The sequence below is a fragment of the Camellia sinensis genome, chromosome 3 (assembly GCF_055761805.1).
Source record: "Camellia sinensis isolate YWXY chromosome 3, ASM5576180v1, whole genome shotgun sequence".
Taxonomy (NCBI): domain Eukaryota; kingdom Viridiplantae; phylum Streptophyta; class Magnoliopsida; order Ericales; family Theaceae; genus Camellia; species Camellia sinensis.
Window position 1 is genome coordinate 87,138,421 of NC_138963.1, and position 18,171 is coordinate 87,156,591.

General features: G+C 36.4%; 1 protein-coding gene and 1 long non-coding RNA gene across 2 annotated transcripts; one reads left to right on the forward strand and one right to left on the reverse strand.

The window, feature by feature from the left end:
* Positions 1-1,619: 1,619 nt before the first annotated feature.
* On the forward strand, positions 1,620-3,272 carry LOC114306867 (uncharacterized). Its single transcript, XM_082918206.1, has 2 exons — positions 1,620-2,017; positions 3,170-3,272. Exons 1-2 carry the CDS (start codon positions 1,620-1,622, stop codon positions 3,270-3,272), a joined length of 501 nt encoding a protein of 166 aa, XP_082774332.1.
* Positions 3,273-10,609: 7,337 nt separating this feature from the next.
* On the reverse strand, positions 10,610-14,472 carry LOC114306861 (uncharacterized). Its single transcript, XR_003644852.2, has 3 exons — positions 14,108-14,472; positions 12,034-12,221; positions 10,610-11,147 (listed from the first exon to the last, which is right to left on the reverse strand). It is a non-coding gene; the product is annotated as an uncharacterized LOC114306861 (long non-coding RNA).
* Positions 14,473-18,171: the final 3,699 nt, after the last annotated feature.

The following is an 18,171-nucleotide window of genomic DNA, read 5'->3' on the forward strand; positions in this document are numbered from 1 at the left end:
AAAAATATACCATTTGATTGGAATGATCAACGGGAGTCACCCTTCCAAGAATTGAAAACTAGACTGTTAACTGCACCAATTCTGACATTACCTAATGGAACCGATGGATTTCAGATTTACAGTGATGCTTCGTACAAAGGCTTAGGATGTGTGATAATGCAAAACGGAAAGGTAATTGTCTATGCTTCCCGGCAACTTCGACCGCATAAAAAGAACTATCCAACTCATGACCTAGAATTAGCAACTGTGGTGTTTGCTTTAAAAATTTGGTGACACTATCCGTATGGTGTGACTTGCGAGGTGTATACTGATCACAAGAGCTTGAAATATTTCTTTACTAAAAAAGAACTAAACATAAGACAGATGAGGCGGCTCGAGTTGATTAAAGATTATGATTTGCAGATTCTTTACCATCCGGGGAAAGCCAATATAGTTGCAGATGTTTTAAGTCAGAAGTCAATTTGGAATTTGTCATGTTTGCTCATCGGTCAAAAAGAATTGTTATGTGACTTGGAAAGAGATAGAATCGAAATTATGTAACATGAACAAGGTGGAATCTTGGCCGCCATCTCTGCTCTGCAATCATTGAGGAAATTAGAAAGAAACAACGTAAAGATGAGTTTTTGAAGAAAATCTTTGATGAGATTGATTCAAAACCAAGACCAGGATTTGTGTTGGAAGACGATGTGTTGAAATTTTAAGGCCGACTTTGTGTACTGGATTATCTGGATTTGAGAAAAAGAGTCATGACTGAGGCTTACAGTTTGAAATTTGCTATGCATTCAGGAAATACAAAGATATACCATGATTTGAAACAAAATTTCTGGTGGTCGAGAATGAAAAAAGGCATTGCTAATTTTGTGGCTAGATGCTTGCATTGCTAACAAGTGAAAGTTGAACACCAACGACCCACTGGATTACTTCAGTCGCTTCCAATACCGGAATGGAAATGGGAGCATATCACCATGGATTTCATTGTTGGACTGCCTCGCTCCTCCCAAGGTATGGATTCTATCTGGGTCATAGTTGATTGTTTAACTAAGTCTGCCTATTTTCTGCCTATTAAATTTTTTTATAATGCGGACAAGTTAGCTAACATTTATATGGATGAGATTGTGAGATTGCATGGTGTGCCGGTATTCATTGTATCTGACAGAGATTCTAAGTTCACGTCACGATTCTGGCAGAGTTTACAACAGGCCATGGGAACTGAAGTGCAACTGAGCAGCGCCTATCACCCACAGACAGACGACTAATATGAACGAAGCAATCAAACTTTGGAGGATATGTTACAGATGTGTGCCCTAGATTTCCAAGGGAATTGGGAGACTTACCTTCCTCTAGCCATATTTGTATATAACAGCAGTTACCATTCAAGCATTAGAATGGCTTCTTATGAAGCTTTGTATGGTAGGAAGTGCCGATCTCTGATTTGTTGGGCCGAAGTGGGCGATAGACCGTTATTGGGACTAGAACTTGTGCAATAGATGACAAAGAAAGTGAAACTGATTCAACAAAGATTGAAAACTGCACAAAGTCGTCAAAAGAGTTATGCGGATTTCCGTAAAAGAGACAGGGAATATGAAGTCGGGGATCATGTGTTCATCAAAGTAACTCCAATGAAAGGTCAGACACGATTTGGGGTGAAAGGAAAGCTAGCACCAAGATACATTGGTCCATATGAAGTTTTAGAGAAAATTAACTTAGTAACATACCGAGTGGTCTTACCTCCGGTGATGGAGAATATGCACAATGTTTTTCATGTTTCAATGCTTCGGGATTATCTGAGAGATCCGTTACATGTAATTGAGCTGACACACGTACTTTTGAAGGAAGACTACACATATGAGGAACAACTGATCCAAATTGTTAATCGAAGAATCAAAAGATTGGGGAACAAAGAAATTCCATTAGTGAAAGTGGATAGACAAAACCACAGAGGGACATATGCAACATGGAAGATAGAAGAGGTAGCTTGGTTTGTTTCCATTAGACCCAATATTCTACCAAAAAGAAGGTAATTCAAATTTGGAGGACCAAACTCCTAAAGAGGGGAAGACTATAACAACCCCAACCCATGATTAGCTTAAAACATGTGATTAAGGATGCCTAATAAGTAATTAAGATGAAATCATGAGTTAATTACATGTGCATCGCATTATTTAAGTTTCTATCTGTCTCTCGTAGGAATATCTATTTGTGTTTCTGTTTTGGTTTCTGAATTGAAGGCCTTACCCATGATTAGCTTAAGATTTGGTTTTGAATAATTGGCATAAGTTTGGGCCTTGATTTCATGAAATGATCTTGAATTCTCAATGTTTTCCAAGTTTAGATGTGTTTTCTCAAGTTTGAGGCCAAGGGGATGTGTTTTGAGGTGTTGAATTGGGATTTTGAGCTGGAAAGAGCAATTTGGAAATTCCAGATTCTGTCTCTCCACTCGAGCGACAGAACCTAAGCTCGAGCGACCACTCTGAGATCTTGCACTTCCACTCGAGCGACCAAAAGTTGGCTCGAGCGTGAAATGCAAACTCCCAGAAGTTTACCATTTTTGTAGACCACTCGAGTGACAAGAGTTGTGCTCTAGCGAGGACCTTAGTCTCACATTCAAGCGAACATCCAGCAGAAAAATCAAGCAACCAGTACTTTTACAGAGTTTACAGACCGCTCGGGCGACAGAAGTTGCGGTCGAGCGACCACTGACATTTTGCCTGTCTGCTCAAGTGAGAGAAGTTGCGCTTGAGTGAGACCGATGTTTTCAGCAAGTTTTGTTAAGTGTTTCCAAGTGCATTTTAGCATCCTCATTGCATCTTAGGCATTTCTAGGCCAAAATTAAGACACAATAATGAGGATAAGAAGTAGAAACACACCAAGACAATAAAGAACTAAGTTAATGATTCCAGGTGTGTAATTCAGTACGTATTCGTTCTGTATCTGTGTAGGTCACGTGCCACAAGATATCTGATTTGCCTACTCCGTCTGATTGCTTTGGAGCCAACAGTGAGTAATAACTTAGTAAAGTTATGTTCAACTTTAATTATTTTCTGTAAATGGAATAAAATCTGTTCTGTTAAATGTTATGTTCTATACTATGAATGATTGTCCAATTTCTGACAAGTATTCGTGGTAACGATTTCATGGCACAAGTATGTTATTTGTTCCTGGTTCGGAGGTTCCTCTATGGAACTGACAAGTTCTCTGTACCCGACCAGAGATTCCTTTGTGGAACTGACAAGTTATCTGTTCCCGGTCCGAAGGTTCCTTTAAGGAATTGACAAGTTATCTATACTTGATCGGAGGTTCCTTTATGGAACTAACAAATGCGACCTTTGTTACTCTGTATGTGATCTGTTAGCGCTAACAGATGAACCATGTAAGAACAAGCATGAATTCTGATTCTGTTAATGACTTGAACAAGAATATGAATATGAATCTGTTTCTATGTACGGACTTAGTTATGGGACATCATTCATTTAACCATTTACTCTGTTATTATTCACTAGGCTTCTGCTCACTATTATTATAATGTATGTAGGTGAGCAGGCACATGACTAGGCCTAAGTTACTGCCTAGAGAGTTTTGAGTCAGCCAGCTACTATGCCTTTCGGGGAGGTTCTATTTTGATAAGTCAAGTTGTGAATCTTGGGGAAGACGTTTTTGTTTGTTTTTGTTTTATCTATCTGTACATTGGGCTAAGCCTCTTAAGACATTATCTGTATGACAAGGCATGATGTTTAAGAAGTTGATATTATGAATATAAGTTTTAAATTTCTGTCTTATGTACGTCAGCATAGCTCAATGGACTATATATATTTTGTATATTTGCTTCCGCAGCCCTTGAGTATATGTCATTCTGTTCAGAGACCTTTTGTAATTCAAGGATTACTGACCGGTAATGACGCTAAACCTATAGGGGCGGGTTTGGGTCGTGACATAATGTTTTCTTGCAAGCCTTCCTATTATGACCGTACTTCTCGCATCTACCACACTGTACTCGTCTTACTTTCTCACCCCTAGATGGAATCCTATTCTTCCTTGGCCAACCAGGTGGCTTCTTACATATTGGAAGAAGAACAACAAGATCATCCATAGCTACAGGAGGTTTCTCAACAGTGGGTATTGGATAAATAGGCTCAGCATAGCAAGCTTTGAACTTGCTAGTGTAATAAAATGGTTCCACATGTGCATACAAATCATCTCTGCTCTTTTGGATAGCGGTCACCACGTGAGCACAAAGAAATCCATTCAATTGCCATTGGTAATATGAGCGAGTTCTATTCAAGGCCAGGATTGAACTTCAAAAGCATGATCAAATGAATGACTACCCAACCAAGTTCTTCCACTTTTAAGAGCATTTACTAATGTTGAATCGCTCTTCAGATAAAGAAAAGTATTCCATTTCTTAGCTTGTTCTCTCCTTCTTGGCATCAAATCCATGATCTTTAACCTAATTGAATCAATCATCTTCGTAGTGGGCAAATGACGAGCTTGACGGATTCATGAATTGAAAGACTCCGCCACATTCGAGTATATTTCACCGTATTTTTGTCCTTTAAAATATGCATTAGTCCACTTATCATAGGGCAGATTGGATAGAAACCTAAAACGATCCCTTTTCCTTCATCTTGTAATTCCTTCAAACACTGATTAAAACATCTCATTGTGAGAGCATAAGCACATGAAGAAAACAAAAAAAATTATTCTACTCCTAAGGGTATTGCTGAAACTTGAACCAGAGAACTAATCCCTCAAATTGGCCTTCAAGTGTTGGAGACAAAAATAGTGGTAAGCCGTAGGTAAAACCTTGAGTAAAGCCTCTAAAAGTCCAGCGTTCCGATCAGATATAAAGGTAATTGGTCTTTCATCCAACACTATATTCGACAAATGCATAAAAAACGATTCCCAACTGTTTGTAGTCTCTGTATCGACAATTGCCATTGCAAGAGGGAAAAAACCTGAAAAATAACATTTTACAATTAGCAAATACATTAAATGAAAAGGACAAATATAGTAGATTTTTACTCTGAATAACAGTAAGATGTTACTCTGAAAATAAGTAACATGTTACTTTGAGAATAAGTAACTTGTTACTTTTCAATAAACTATAGTAATATCTACCTTGATCCCCGTCCTTCGCTGTAGTTGTTAAGAAGGTGCCCTTATATTTCCCCTTCAGAAAAGTTCCATCGATAAACAATAGAGGACGACAATGCCTAAACCCTTGAATTGAAGCATTAAATGCAACAAAAAACCTCTTGAATTGTCCACTTTGATGGTTATAGTCAAGCTACAAATAGTTACCAGGATTTGTGCTCATCATAGTAACCATATACCATCGAATCTCATCATAAGACATAGAGAAATCCCCAAAAGTAGTAGTCCTAGCTTTCTCAACTCCTAACCAAAGATGATTGTACATAATGGTGAGTCCGTATTGATTTATAAATTGACGCACAACATCAATTGGCCGATTTTGGGGATTTCCATGAACTTCATTAACAATCAAACTTGTAACAAAATTTGAACTCATCCTTGAATTTTTAGAAGTACGAACTGCAGCTCCATAACTATGCTCATCATGTAGAGTCCTAATGTAGAAAAAATTATTAGCACTCTCTAGAGATGCATGTACTCGCCATAAAACAACCTTTGGACTCCCGCATTGAATACACAGCAGTGACCCGACACTTCTCATTCTTCACATACATAAACTCAAATCCTATTTCAATGGCATATTTACATAATGCAGTCTGGAAATCCTTTGCACCTCCAATAAATCTTTGACCTACATGAGTAATTCCATTCACCCATCCGCAAGACAACAAAGTCCTTTCTTCATGTTGACAAAACATAGGCAGTAAATCTATTCCATCATCAGTAATGTTGGATCCACTAGCATCCCCCGATTCTCTAACTCCATGTTTTTCATTTGAAATGCCCATTTCAGTAATAGTCACATTAACACGATCAACACCAAGGGGATAAACAAGCGACAATATATTCTGAAAATTAGAATCATCATCAATCATGCATTACGAATGTCCAAGTAAACAGTACGATAACAGTATGCAGCCACTACTGTCAAACTTCTTCAATTTACAACTTAAGAAATCAGTTAAATCCTTCAATATGTAGTTTGACACAACCTTGAACATAATGGTACGATCACTATGCTTGTATAATAACATAAGAGGTGGAACCATTTTTCAAATCTGCAATCAATTAACAGTAAAAATTTACTGTCAATCAAAGTAAAATCTTATTGTTACTATCAAAGTAAAATTTTACTGTCACTATAAGTCTAAAAACAAATAACATAAGTATAGAATACCAGGGTAAAATTTTACTGTCATTCTATCAAAAAATAAAAAAAGAACAGATAATACCAGAGTAAAATTTTACTCTCATTTTATCAAGCAAAAACATAGCACATTCCAGAGTAAAATTTTTCTCTCATTCTCTCAAACAAAAACAGAGCACATACCAAAGTAAAATTTACTCTTATTCTCTCAAACAAAAAACAAAGCACATAGAACCAGAGTAATATTTTACTCTAATTCTGTCAAACAAACTCAGATCAAACACAACAAAAATAAATCAAAAATAAAAACAAACAAACAAACAAAAATAATAATGAATCAACAAATCAATATACTTGATTGAGAAGAAAAACCTCTAAAACTCGATCAACACTCACAAATCTCAATGAAACTCTCAAAATCTGATACAGATTTGTACATATTTGAAATGTAAACTCTCGTTTAATTGAGAGTGTTGATCGTCGGCAGTGAGATCGTCTATTGTTGACCAAGGGAGAGATCTTCGGCTGCGAGATCTTCAGATTTGGAGATCGTCTTCATTGATTCCGCAGATTGCGTTCCTGATTTCATAAATTGTCGCAGATCCGTATACTATATATCATCTCAGATTTCAAATATATGATACATATATAGAAGGGCAATATTGTCATAAAAAAAAGACAAATTATAAAATGTCCTTATTGAGGCGGACATCTCTTACTCAGGGATTTTTTGAAAGAAAATTGATTGAGTTATCTTTTACCGTAATAAAAAGTCCCAAAAGGAGGGTTTCACCAAAAAACCCTAAAAATAATTAAATAATTACACACTTTTCAACATTTATTAAGATGCTCTTAGAGCATTTTTTTGTGTATTTTTTTTTAAAAAATTACATAAAATAAAAAAATAAAGATTTGACCCATCTAAAAAAAATTATTTTTGTTTGGTTATTCTTATGAAAATGAATGGAGACACAAGTGTTTTCATTCATTTACGATTTTTTTTCTCCCTTTTAAATTGAAAATTCAAACATAATATAAATGAAATGAAATTGCTAAATTGCTTTTGCACCAGCAAGAGTTGGTAAGCCTACCTTCGTTTTACACCAGTTGAAGCTGCTTAAGCAATAGGGGCACAAAATTGAAGAAAATAAATAAATAATAGGGGAAAAAAAAAAAACCTACTCAACTGAACTCAATTCACACCAGTTGAAGCTGCTTAAGCAATAAGGGCACAAAATTGAAGAAAATAAATAAATAATAGGGGAAAAAAAAAAAAACCTACTCAACTGAACTCAATTCATTTGTCCCAATTACTTAACAGGACACAATTTTATCATTTTCTGGGAACATGATCTCTACCAACATGTCCATCGGATGCACCGCCACAAACCCTCAATACTAAAAAAATTGTACATGTTTTCAAAATTTTTAGATTGCAAGTTTTTCATATTCAAGTCAATGAAAACTCAACAAGTGCAATGATTAAAAAAGACCTTAGATTCCACAATATATATAAAATAAATAAATAAAAATCTCAATTCCATCCAAGGCTATGTTTACAAGAACTCTCAAGTTAAAATGCAATGATATCTCGAATGATATATTTGAATATTACAGCATATATATTTCCCACACAGATAAAGAAAAGCCCATGGGTGACACAATTACATGAACTCATATTTCAAATTTATAAATATTTATGATACCACAATATAGATTGTCTTCACTTTATATACTAATCATAGGATCCACCTTCACTGTTCCACGAGCATCGTGGACGGGTCTGGAGCTCCTAGTTCTTTTACTAATGGCATGGCTCAGCAAGTGAAACAGTTGGTTTGATCAGTAGAAATTTGATTTGTATTTGGCTGCTTGCGCTCTCTTGCCATTTTGCAAATAGCCTCAGTCGACAAAGACTGCTTCATTGCTTTTCATTTTCTGATCCATGGGAAGAAAGAACTTTGGCATGAAAACGATTATAGATACTTAAACTATAGAGCACTTGCACACTGGATTAATAATATCAATTACCAAGAATCTCAAACAAACTCTATAGTCAATCACTAATTATCAATTTTTTTAAATTATTACATCAGCTTATTGTGTCCCTTAGATAGTTGATTCTATCAGGAAGTGCACACCGGTTTAGTAAGGGACAACAATGGATTCTACAAGCTCTTGAAGTGAAGCTAGCTCCTTCTTGTCAATCAGTCCAAATTTCTGCATAAATACAGTATAGTGAAATTTCCAAACAGTATTAGGATATGATAGTTACAAACATCATCATATACAAGTAACAAAACTACACAACCAGTTTCTAAATTGAAACTCAAACCAGTTTTTCGAAGGGAACAAAGAACATAAAATGAGTTTCAAGACTTGAAGCATACTTGCACAGGTAAACAATATGAAATACTTGAAGCAGGTATTTAGAACAAAAAACGTAAAATGAGTCTCAAGACTTGAAGCATACTTACATAGGTAAACAATATGAAATGCTTGAAGCAGGTATTTAGATGGGCCTCCTCTTTAAGACTTACAATCTTTTGGAAATGAGAGTGATAAATATGAGCGTAAACACGGAACAAGCGTTTGAATATAGTTTTCACAACTTCTCTGAAGTCGGGAGAAAAGGGGGCACCTACAAAATTTAGAATAAACATAAACTAAAGGGAACAGAATAGTCCCAACCGGGAAAAAAACATGATCAATAATACAAAAATTAAACTCAAAAGTTCTTCGAGAAGATACTGTCTTTGACTTTTATCAAAAAAAGATTAATAATAAATAAGTGAACAAATCAAAACCATATATTACCAAGCCTTTGAGGAAATATGGATTCATCATCTAATTGAGATTCAATCCAGTCCATCAAATATTCAACATATTTTGGAGTTGAAACTTCAATTGGTTTCTTGATTTGTACATGCAGTCAGGAACTGAATTTCTGTGAAGTTGAATAACACAGATGATGATTAGTAAGACATACTTGGGGCCTGCAGTCATTGTAGGACAGTTTTCTGGAGTGCAGAACTCTGTGAGGGTACCATAAAGCAAATTCACCTGGTTGAAGAAGTCCATAGCTGAAAATTGAAAAAGCAAACAGCCCCAGTTCAGTTGATTCTCGGACAGAAGATTACAGCAGTATATGATTTTTTTTTCCCTTTTTCTTTTTGGTTTAGGGGTGGTTGGGAAAGTAAGCTAAGTATTGGCATGTAAAAGATGCACCATGTTCGTATGAGTCCAACACCAACAGTGCATGGACACTCTTCAGCATGTGTGCCATAAGCCCTAATACGTTTGGAATATATAAACTTTTAATATTGGACCTATGGCCAACACTTATACAATCCTTAATGTGTGGATGTCAGGACACTGTGTGTAGAAGTAAATGCAAAAATAGAGACCTATTGTTAAAAAAAGAAAGAAAAAGAAATGAGGGTTTTAGTAAAGAAGGATTTCTTTAAGGAAGAGAAGGCGAAGAATATGGCTTGTATGAATTATGTACATACATAATAAATGCACATATATCATACACTACTGGAAAATTCACATTTAGCGGTGTTTTAGGTGCAAAAAATGTCGTTAATTCTTTTTGTGACGTTTAATACCAAACGCCGACAATGCGGCCGTTGCTATAGCTTTATGGCGTTTAAAAAACGTTGCTATATTAGTATAGGTGGCGTTTGTAAAAACATTGCCAAATGTCCTACCCTAACGGTACTATGACATCACTATGGTTTTAGCGACGCTTTTTAAACGCCGTCATATCTTTTTTTATTTTAAAAATCTAACCATTATAGCGGCATTTTTAGAAATGTCGTCATATCTTTTTCTTTTTTCATTTTTTAAATTGTGCTAATTTTATGTGATTGAACTAAAAAAATGCCTACATTAAAACTGAAAAAATAGCACCAACATGAAATAATAACTCCTATTGAAATAGCAAATGCAACATTAATTCACTTTCCCATTCAATTTAATATCCAATCACCATTAACCACAAAATAACATATCCACAAATCATGTTTTAATATTAACCACAAAATAGCATATTCACAAATCAATCAGAGGCTATGTCAAAGTTCTAAATTGGTATTTTATTTATATTTTTGCAACGAATGAAAAAAATCTACCTCTATGATTTTTATATTTGAAAAAAAAAATGCTTTTACATATATTATATATATATATATTTTGGTCCCAAAGCACACACTGATGCTATTATATAATATTAATATGTGAATAGTCATCCCATATCCCATATACACTCTAAAAATACTCATGAAATATATGAAAACCAAAAGAATTTTGGAAAAATTTAGGAACCATGTCATATACATTATAGAAATACTCCAAAATGTGGAGATCTAAGAGAAGCCAAATCCTGGTTGGATTTTGAAGTAGACAGTCTTTTCAAAGTTGTGCTCCTTCCTAAACCAGAAGATGGTGAACTCACAGAGCTAGACTGCATGATGCCCTTCAAATTGCTTGTTGAATAAATAGAGCCATTATTATAATGGGGAGATCCACCAGAAACTTTAGGAGCATTATTGATTTGTGCTATCTGTGTTCCTCCCTCCCGCTTAGGTGAGGAGGTTCCAACTTTTATACTCTGAATTCATTGGAACAGAGCCATAATGCGCTGCAGCAGATGCATTAAATGATGAAGAGAGACTCTGACTAGAAAAAGAAGGTGCGGATGACCCTCTCTCAAGCTCAAACACTTCATCAACAATAGAAGAGAAACTTGATGGCAGATTTCCAGAACTAAGCATAGAACCATCGACGTTGAGCTCAGAGAGAAGACTAGACTGTACAGCAAATGAGTCTTATCTTGATGTAGAACCTGCATGAAAATTCAAGATACTTAGGAAATCCATGAAAATAATTGGCCATAATTCATGAAACTGAAGCGGTGAACTCAAATATACAGTGCTAACCAACCTACAGTGTACACATTGTATCTGTTGAGGAAAATATCGTTCCTATTGCTGAATCAAATTGGTAAGAAATAAGGTTGAGCCAAAAAGTTATATGACAAAAGAAATGTTAGTACATTATCATGGCATGTTAAAACAACACCCAAGGAAGGCAAGATAAGGATCAAACCAAGATAGTCACGAGGAGTCAACCCAACAAACCCAATCTTAAGGAACATCCATCAACTGCCTAAATAATAGTAACATTCAGTAAATTAGAGACCACTTAGACGAAATTAGTGTGTGAAAACACACAAGAAACTTATCGAGAAGGAAATTACATCTGGAATAAATATGAAAAATAATGTATGAAAAATAAATATATCACCATCTGTGATAATGAGTGTTGATATGAAAACACAAACAACTCCAAACAGCAGGATGGTTAAGAAGTTTTGAAAGAACTGTTTCTTCTTGACCTGAAATCTATTGAAAGAGCTAGAAAAGTCACCCACTGATACATTAACACAGCCATTTTGATTTGAACTAGTTCAAGAGTACAATTCATATGGAAGCTACCCTTGCCTGGCATTAAATATTATAGGCGGAAAATTTCTTATCTTTTGTATCTAAACAACATCAAACAATGGAGCAACAATAACAACAATAATACCATAACCATTGCATCCAAAACAACCAACCAACAATTCAAAGTTCACATGATCATTCACAATGGAGTCATAACAATGCCGTAACAATCAAATCCAAGAAATGCCACAAACAATCAATGTAACGCAAAAGGCAATAACTCACATGATCGATCTGCAGCGTTGCTGGTGTGACCTTACCCTCAACCGCCTTGGTCAAGTCATTGTAATAGCTCACTGGAACTGTGGACTTCTTCTTAGCCGCCCCAGAGAGCGAAAACCAGACCTTAGGCCATAAAATCAGTGGAATCCCCTACCTGATGAGCTTCTTGAGGGTAACTGCATGACCTAAAGCTGAAAATTTAAGGGAATACTTAAGGGTTGATGAAGTTTGAGCCAGCAAATACCAATTGGCCCATTCACTCACAATATTTATATATATACTATTGTGAGTGAAGAAGAATGAAAAGAGATATACCTTGAAGCAGAGAGAGACTTGGTTGCAATAGTAAAACCCAAACAAAGAGATCAATATTCTATGAAAGAATCTAATAATCTAAATCCATGCAAATATAAAAACGCACTACATAATTTCCATATATTCTCCAACAAAAAAGTCTCATGGAAAGGATTAAATCAACCGCTAAAGATTAAAGTTTTGATGAGTAAACCAACAAGAAAACTATGGCCAGCAAGCCAAGGATCATTATATAAACTATTGCATGTACCATACCAAAATTGAAACTATATAATATTTAGACTTCTAAAAATAGTCATTTCCAACGAATATAACTTTCTAAGCTCCTCGAATGACTCAAATAATCGTTACCAAGATTGGGAATTTATATAACCAGTAACCAAACAAGCAGTCCTTTAATACGTGAAATTAATGAACTACCATTATATAAACTATTGATGCACATAATTGTTAAGGACAACTTAAACATTCCTAAAAAGTTGTATTTGAGAAGTACCTATCCCCCAAAGCACGATTTCTAAAACTACAAAAAAAAAAAACATGAATAACATAATGTCAACCCAACTTGGGAAAGAAAAATGCACAAAAAAAATAAAAAAATCAGTATATCTGAAAATCTGACAAGTGAAGTTCATATCCTGTTCTGCAACTGAAAATAGGGGAATTTCTCAACTTCCATGATAAAATTGGACAAGCTTTAAGATACTTAGTAGAGCATCCAAATAAGACAACAAAGTCCAAAAAAAAAAAAAAAAAAAATACAAAAAAGAGTCATACTAAGTTGATCAAGATCCTAGAGCATCCAAATAAGACAAACAACTAAATTAATTTTTATGTTTTGGTTGTATATGCACTAAAATTAAAAGCATCAAAACTGAGCATTTTCAATATTTAACACACCATGAAAATTGATAATTGGACCACACACACATGTTGCAGACAACTACTAAACCATGATGAATTCCTTGTATATAAGCATTCTCTGTATATATAGGCGAGATCCCAAATTAAATTAAGTTATTTGGCATTTGGTAACCAGTAGACTGGTAACCCTTATTATTCCTTGGCCAGCTGGACTATTTGTACTATCTTCATTATTATTATTATTTTTTTCTCTTGAATAAGAACTAACCAGCAGAAGAAGAATGAGACTAAAAGCAAAGTAGGTCATTAATTTCTCTCATTCTCACCACTTAGAAGCAGCTCAATAGTAAGACATGGGCTCTTCTGTTCTCTCTCTCTCTCTCTCTCTCTCTCTCTCTCTTTTTTTTTTTTTTTAAATTTCATATTTGAAAATATTTTTCTTCAGATTATGGTACTTTAACATATTCAATATTTTTTAGGTACTCCTAGAAAATGATCAAGTACATGTAATTTCACTCCATTTCCTTTTTTGTTACTTCAACAAATCCTAAATCTATTATGAAGAAACTTAAACCAATTTTAATGAGTAAAAAATTATATTTAGATTTACAAGTTTCATTATTAATGAATATCACTACAAGTCTAACTAGTTTATCATCGCATCCACGAAACAACACTTTGGTACGAAATCCGCACAATTTAAGCAAAATAGCAAACATCTATTCATAAGCAGAGCACAGAAGAAACATTAGTTATGTACCCACTAAATCTTCACAAACCAATGGGAAGAAGATGAGCAATGAGAGATTCACAAATAGCTATTCACAAACAGAGCACAGAAGAAACATCTAAGAAAGAAACAAGTTTCAAATGTTCCTAAAATTTGAGCTCAACTAACCTCTGATCTCACTAATCGAACAAGATGAAGAGTTTCAAATCCACAAAGACAAACACCACATCTGGAATCACCAAGCTGAAGAAGGTTTTGAAGGATTCGATCGATTTTTCTAAGATTGTAGAAGGTGGTGCTCACAATCGAGAGAGAGAGAGAGAACTTCAAAATCAAAATTGCAATCACTCTGAGATGAATCACTAAGAGAAATCACGATGCTGAAGAGGAATCGAGAGAGAGAACTTCGTATTGATTCGATCCTCGGAGACTGACATTTGGGTTTAGAGAGGGTTGAGAGAGAAAAAGAGAAAGAGAGTCACCTTGGAGATGTGAGAATAGATCGACTTTGTATAGGGTTTGGAAATAGGGGTTTGAAGAGAGACAGGAAGAGGGTATGGAGGTGTTTTTAAACGACCTCTATTCAGAAACAGGACCGTTTTAATTAACACAAAAGGCGACGTTTACAAAACGTCGTTAATTATCAGAAAAAGTGATGTTTAAAAAAATGCCGTTAATTAAATGTCACTGTAGACACCCCATTTTTGACCGTCCTCAAGACTTGGACGTCATCGTTTGAACACTCGGTGATCATCCATGTTCGTGTTCATTTTGAGATCCCGAAGGACTCGGCTACGGGCCTTGCCTTAGGATCTCTCGACTTGACTGTTTTGTGCTTGGTTGTGGACCAAGGACTTGTGGTTTTTGCACCTGAGGGTAGGAAGTGGCTTGTTAGCCATCCCTTAAACCCACCGGCCTTGCTTTCTGTCTACCGACCAATTGTTTGGTCGGTCGGCACAGATATTTGGTCGGTCGGCCATTTATTTGGTCGATTGTCTCTTTTTCTGGCTGGTGCCTCCTTTTTGCCTTTTTCAAGCATTGTGCATGCCAGCTGTGCCAGCTGGAGTGCGCGGACTTGTCCTCCATACACGTGTATGGAGGACTTGCACCCTTTGCACCCTTTTGCTCTAAGCTTCTTGAAGAAGCTTAGACCCTTTGTCTTAGCTTCCTCCAGAAGGTTGAATCCTTTGTCTTAACTTCCCCAAGAAGCTTGGACCTTTGGTCTAGCTTCTTGAGGAAGCTTGACCCTTTTTGCTTTAGCCTCTCTAAGAAGCTTTGGTCCTTGTTTTGTTCTATAAAATGAGGCCTCTCCTTCCATTAGGGGGGGTCAGCAAATCAGAGATATATATGATATATATGTCACTCTCTCCCTATATCTCTCTCTCTCTCTCTTCGCGTGTGTGTGTTAGAGTGTCCAAAAGGGTGTTTTGTTCTTAGTTTTGCACTAAAACACCTAGTGTTACACCATACTTCGGTTTTGGAGGTGTTGAGAGTTTGTTCTTAGAGTTTTGAGTGGGTTTTGATCAGAAGGAGGGGGCTGGAGTTGCTGTTCTTCAAGTGTTCTTCAAGGGTGAGCAATATTGCTTTATATTCTCCATTTTTGCACTAGCTTTTAGCCTATCTTGCATGCTGTTTTAAGCTTAGTGTATAACTAATAAAAGTTTTGATTTTTCATGTTTAAGATGTTTCATTAAGGTCATATCGATGTTTGGGGTTGTCCTCCCCCTCTTAGGCCTTGTTTGGCCCTTTTTGTACCTTCTTTGTTTGAGCTTTGAGAACTTTCATGTATTGGCCTTTTCACCACTGAAATATAGAGGATTTTCAGTAGTGGTGAAGGAGTTTTGAGGTCTTGTATAGGGGAGGGACACCCCTCTCCCTTTGTGTCTCATTTGCTTGTGTTTTTGGCTCATAAGGGTAGCATGCATGCTTAATCAATTTTGGTTCCATTTTAGAGGGTTTTTGGTGTTATTTGGTCATATTATACCTCTATTTTTGGTCGGATTAATAGTCCATTGCATGCAACATACACTTGCTTTGTAATCTCCTCTATTGTCACAACATGCACCATGCATTTAGCCCTCCATGCTTGCATGTTTTAGCTTGACTTCATGAAGCTTTTAGTCATGTTTCATCACATTTAAGCTCTGTTGGGTGTTGATTTGATCATGCTTTTCATACTTTGTATAGCCTCTTTGCATTCTAGCTTGTTGGCTTCGGGTGTGTGAGTCTTTAGTATGCATTACTTGGGTTATTTCGGTGATTTAGAATCACTTATCATACCATTTCAGTCCATGTTTCATGCTTATATACTTGCATTTGCCATCCTCTCAATGCTTTGAAGGGTTGTTGTTTTGTACTCCATGTTTGGGTTATTGTGTATGCCTTTAGTCTTAGGCCATTTAGATGCTATTTAGGTAGGTTTTGGGGGCTTATTTAGCATGTTGTAACTCTATTTTGTATTGATTAGTCCATGCCTTGCTTGGTTGTGATAGTTGTGATGGAGTGCTCTCTTTGTAGTCTTGAATGCCTTTGCTTTTGGTGCCTATTTCTTAGCATGTTTTGGCCATGTTCCATGCATGTTCCAGCCCTGTTTTGGCCTCCCCTAGGACTGTCCTAAGTCCTCTTGGCCCTTTGGGGTTCGTTTGATGTGGCTATGGTTTGAACCCTCTAGTTGGTCTCAAGCTTTGGACCCCTTTGCATGCTATGTTCCACTTGTGTGTTTGGATTCAGCACTCCTTCTATCATGATTTCAGAGCTCAGCATATTTGTAAAATGCCCATATTTGTCTCTTTTAAGTATGCTTAGAATTGCCTCTTTTATGCCTTAGGTGATGGGCCTTGGTGCATGCAGCTTGTATGTGTCATTCATGTTTTTTGTTACATCATTATTGGCCACTGTTATGGACAAGGCTGAGGTCTGTCCATCCATAGTGTAAGACCATGGATCATGCATTTGTATATTGTTGCATGCTCATTACATTGTATGATTGTTGCATCCCTGTAGTTAATGCATTGTTGCATGCCTATCACTTTGCATAGTTGCTTATTTAGGTTGCATTGTAGTGTTGTATACTTATCATATTGCCATGTTGTTTACATGATAGGTTGCGTTGCACGGTATTTGGCATACTCATGTTTCATTACATTAGTTGCATACGTTGCATCGCTCATGTTGTATTGCATCAATTACATGTTTTTGTATTGCATTTGCCATACATGCATCACATTTTTGTTTGGTTTGGGGTGTCAAACCAAACATGAGGAATGAGATGTGTTCGTACTTAAAGTGACGAAACATGTCTCACTCCTCATCGCCAACGCCCTTGATCTCAACATGATAGGGCGTGAAGCATCCATTTTTTTTGTTGCATGCATTTACATTGATTAGCAAACTTGGTACCTTTGGCCATCATGCGTCAAAATGCGTGATTGGTGGCCCGAGTACCGAGGGCCATACTCCTTTGAGATCATAGCATGATAAGGAGGGTGGCTATGCACACACTGTCTTGAAAATTCCATGCCATGCATTGTTTGTCCTCTATTGCAGCAAAACCAGTATTCTGCAGGAAGAAATGGCCGGCCGGCCACTTTTACTGCCGACCGACCATCAATGTCAAGCCGGTGATCCAATCTTTGGCCGATAGCCACATTTCCTTGGCCGGTAATGTTCTATCTTGGCCGGTGGCATCCTAAAGTGTGCAGGGAGTGTTTCAAAAGCATCACAAATGTTTTCATGGTTCTTAGAGGTGTAGAACAGTGTAAACAGAGGCAACAGTGGCATGGCGACAGGTTTCCGAGCGAGGCGAATCGAGCATACATCATCCAAGCATTCTGAGGCAGAGCTACGGCGGCCTCTTTACTGCTTTAGTTGACTAGTTAATTTGTTAATTAGTTAAGGGATTGTGTAATATTTATTTAGCTTGTTAGTTAATTAAATTTGTATTATTCTTTCGGACCCTCCGAGCGAGGGCAATTGTGTAATAAGTGTGCGTGAGTGTGTGTATGTCTTCCAACCCCACGTCTTTCTCCCTTTTATTTACTAGCTTATGATGGTTAGATTAGGGCATGTTTCAATTAGCATACTTATGCTCGCATGTTTGCATCCATTCATCTATCCTGCATGCACCGAGCTCGGCGCATCATACTAACTGCATTGTATTTCAATTCCGAGTTGAATACATGTTATCTGTTGCATTCCATATGCCATGTTTAGAATAGCCGAGCCTATTGTAG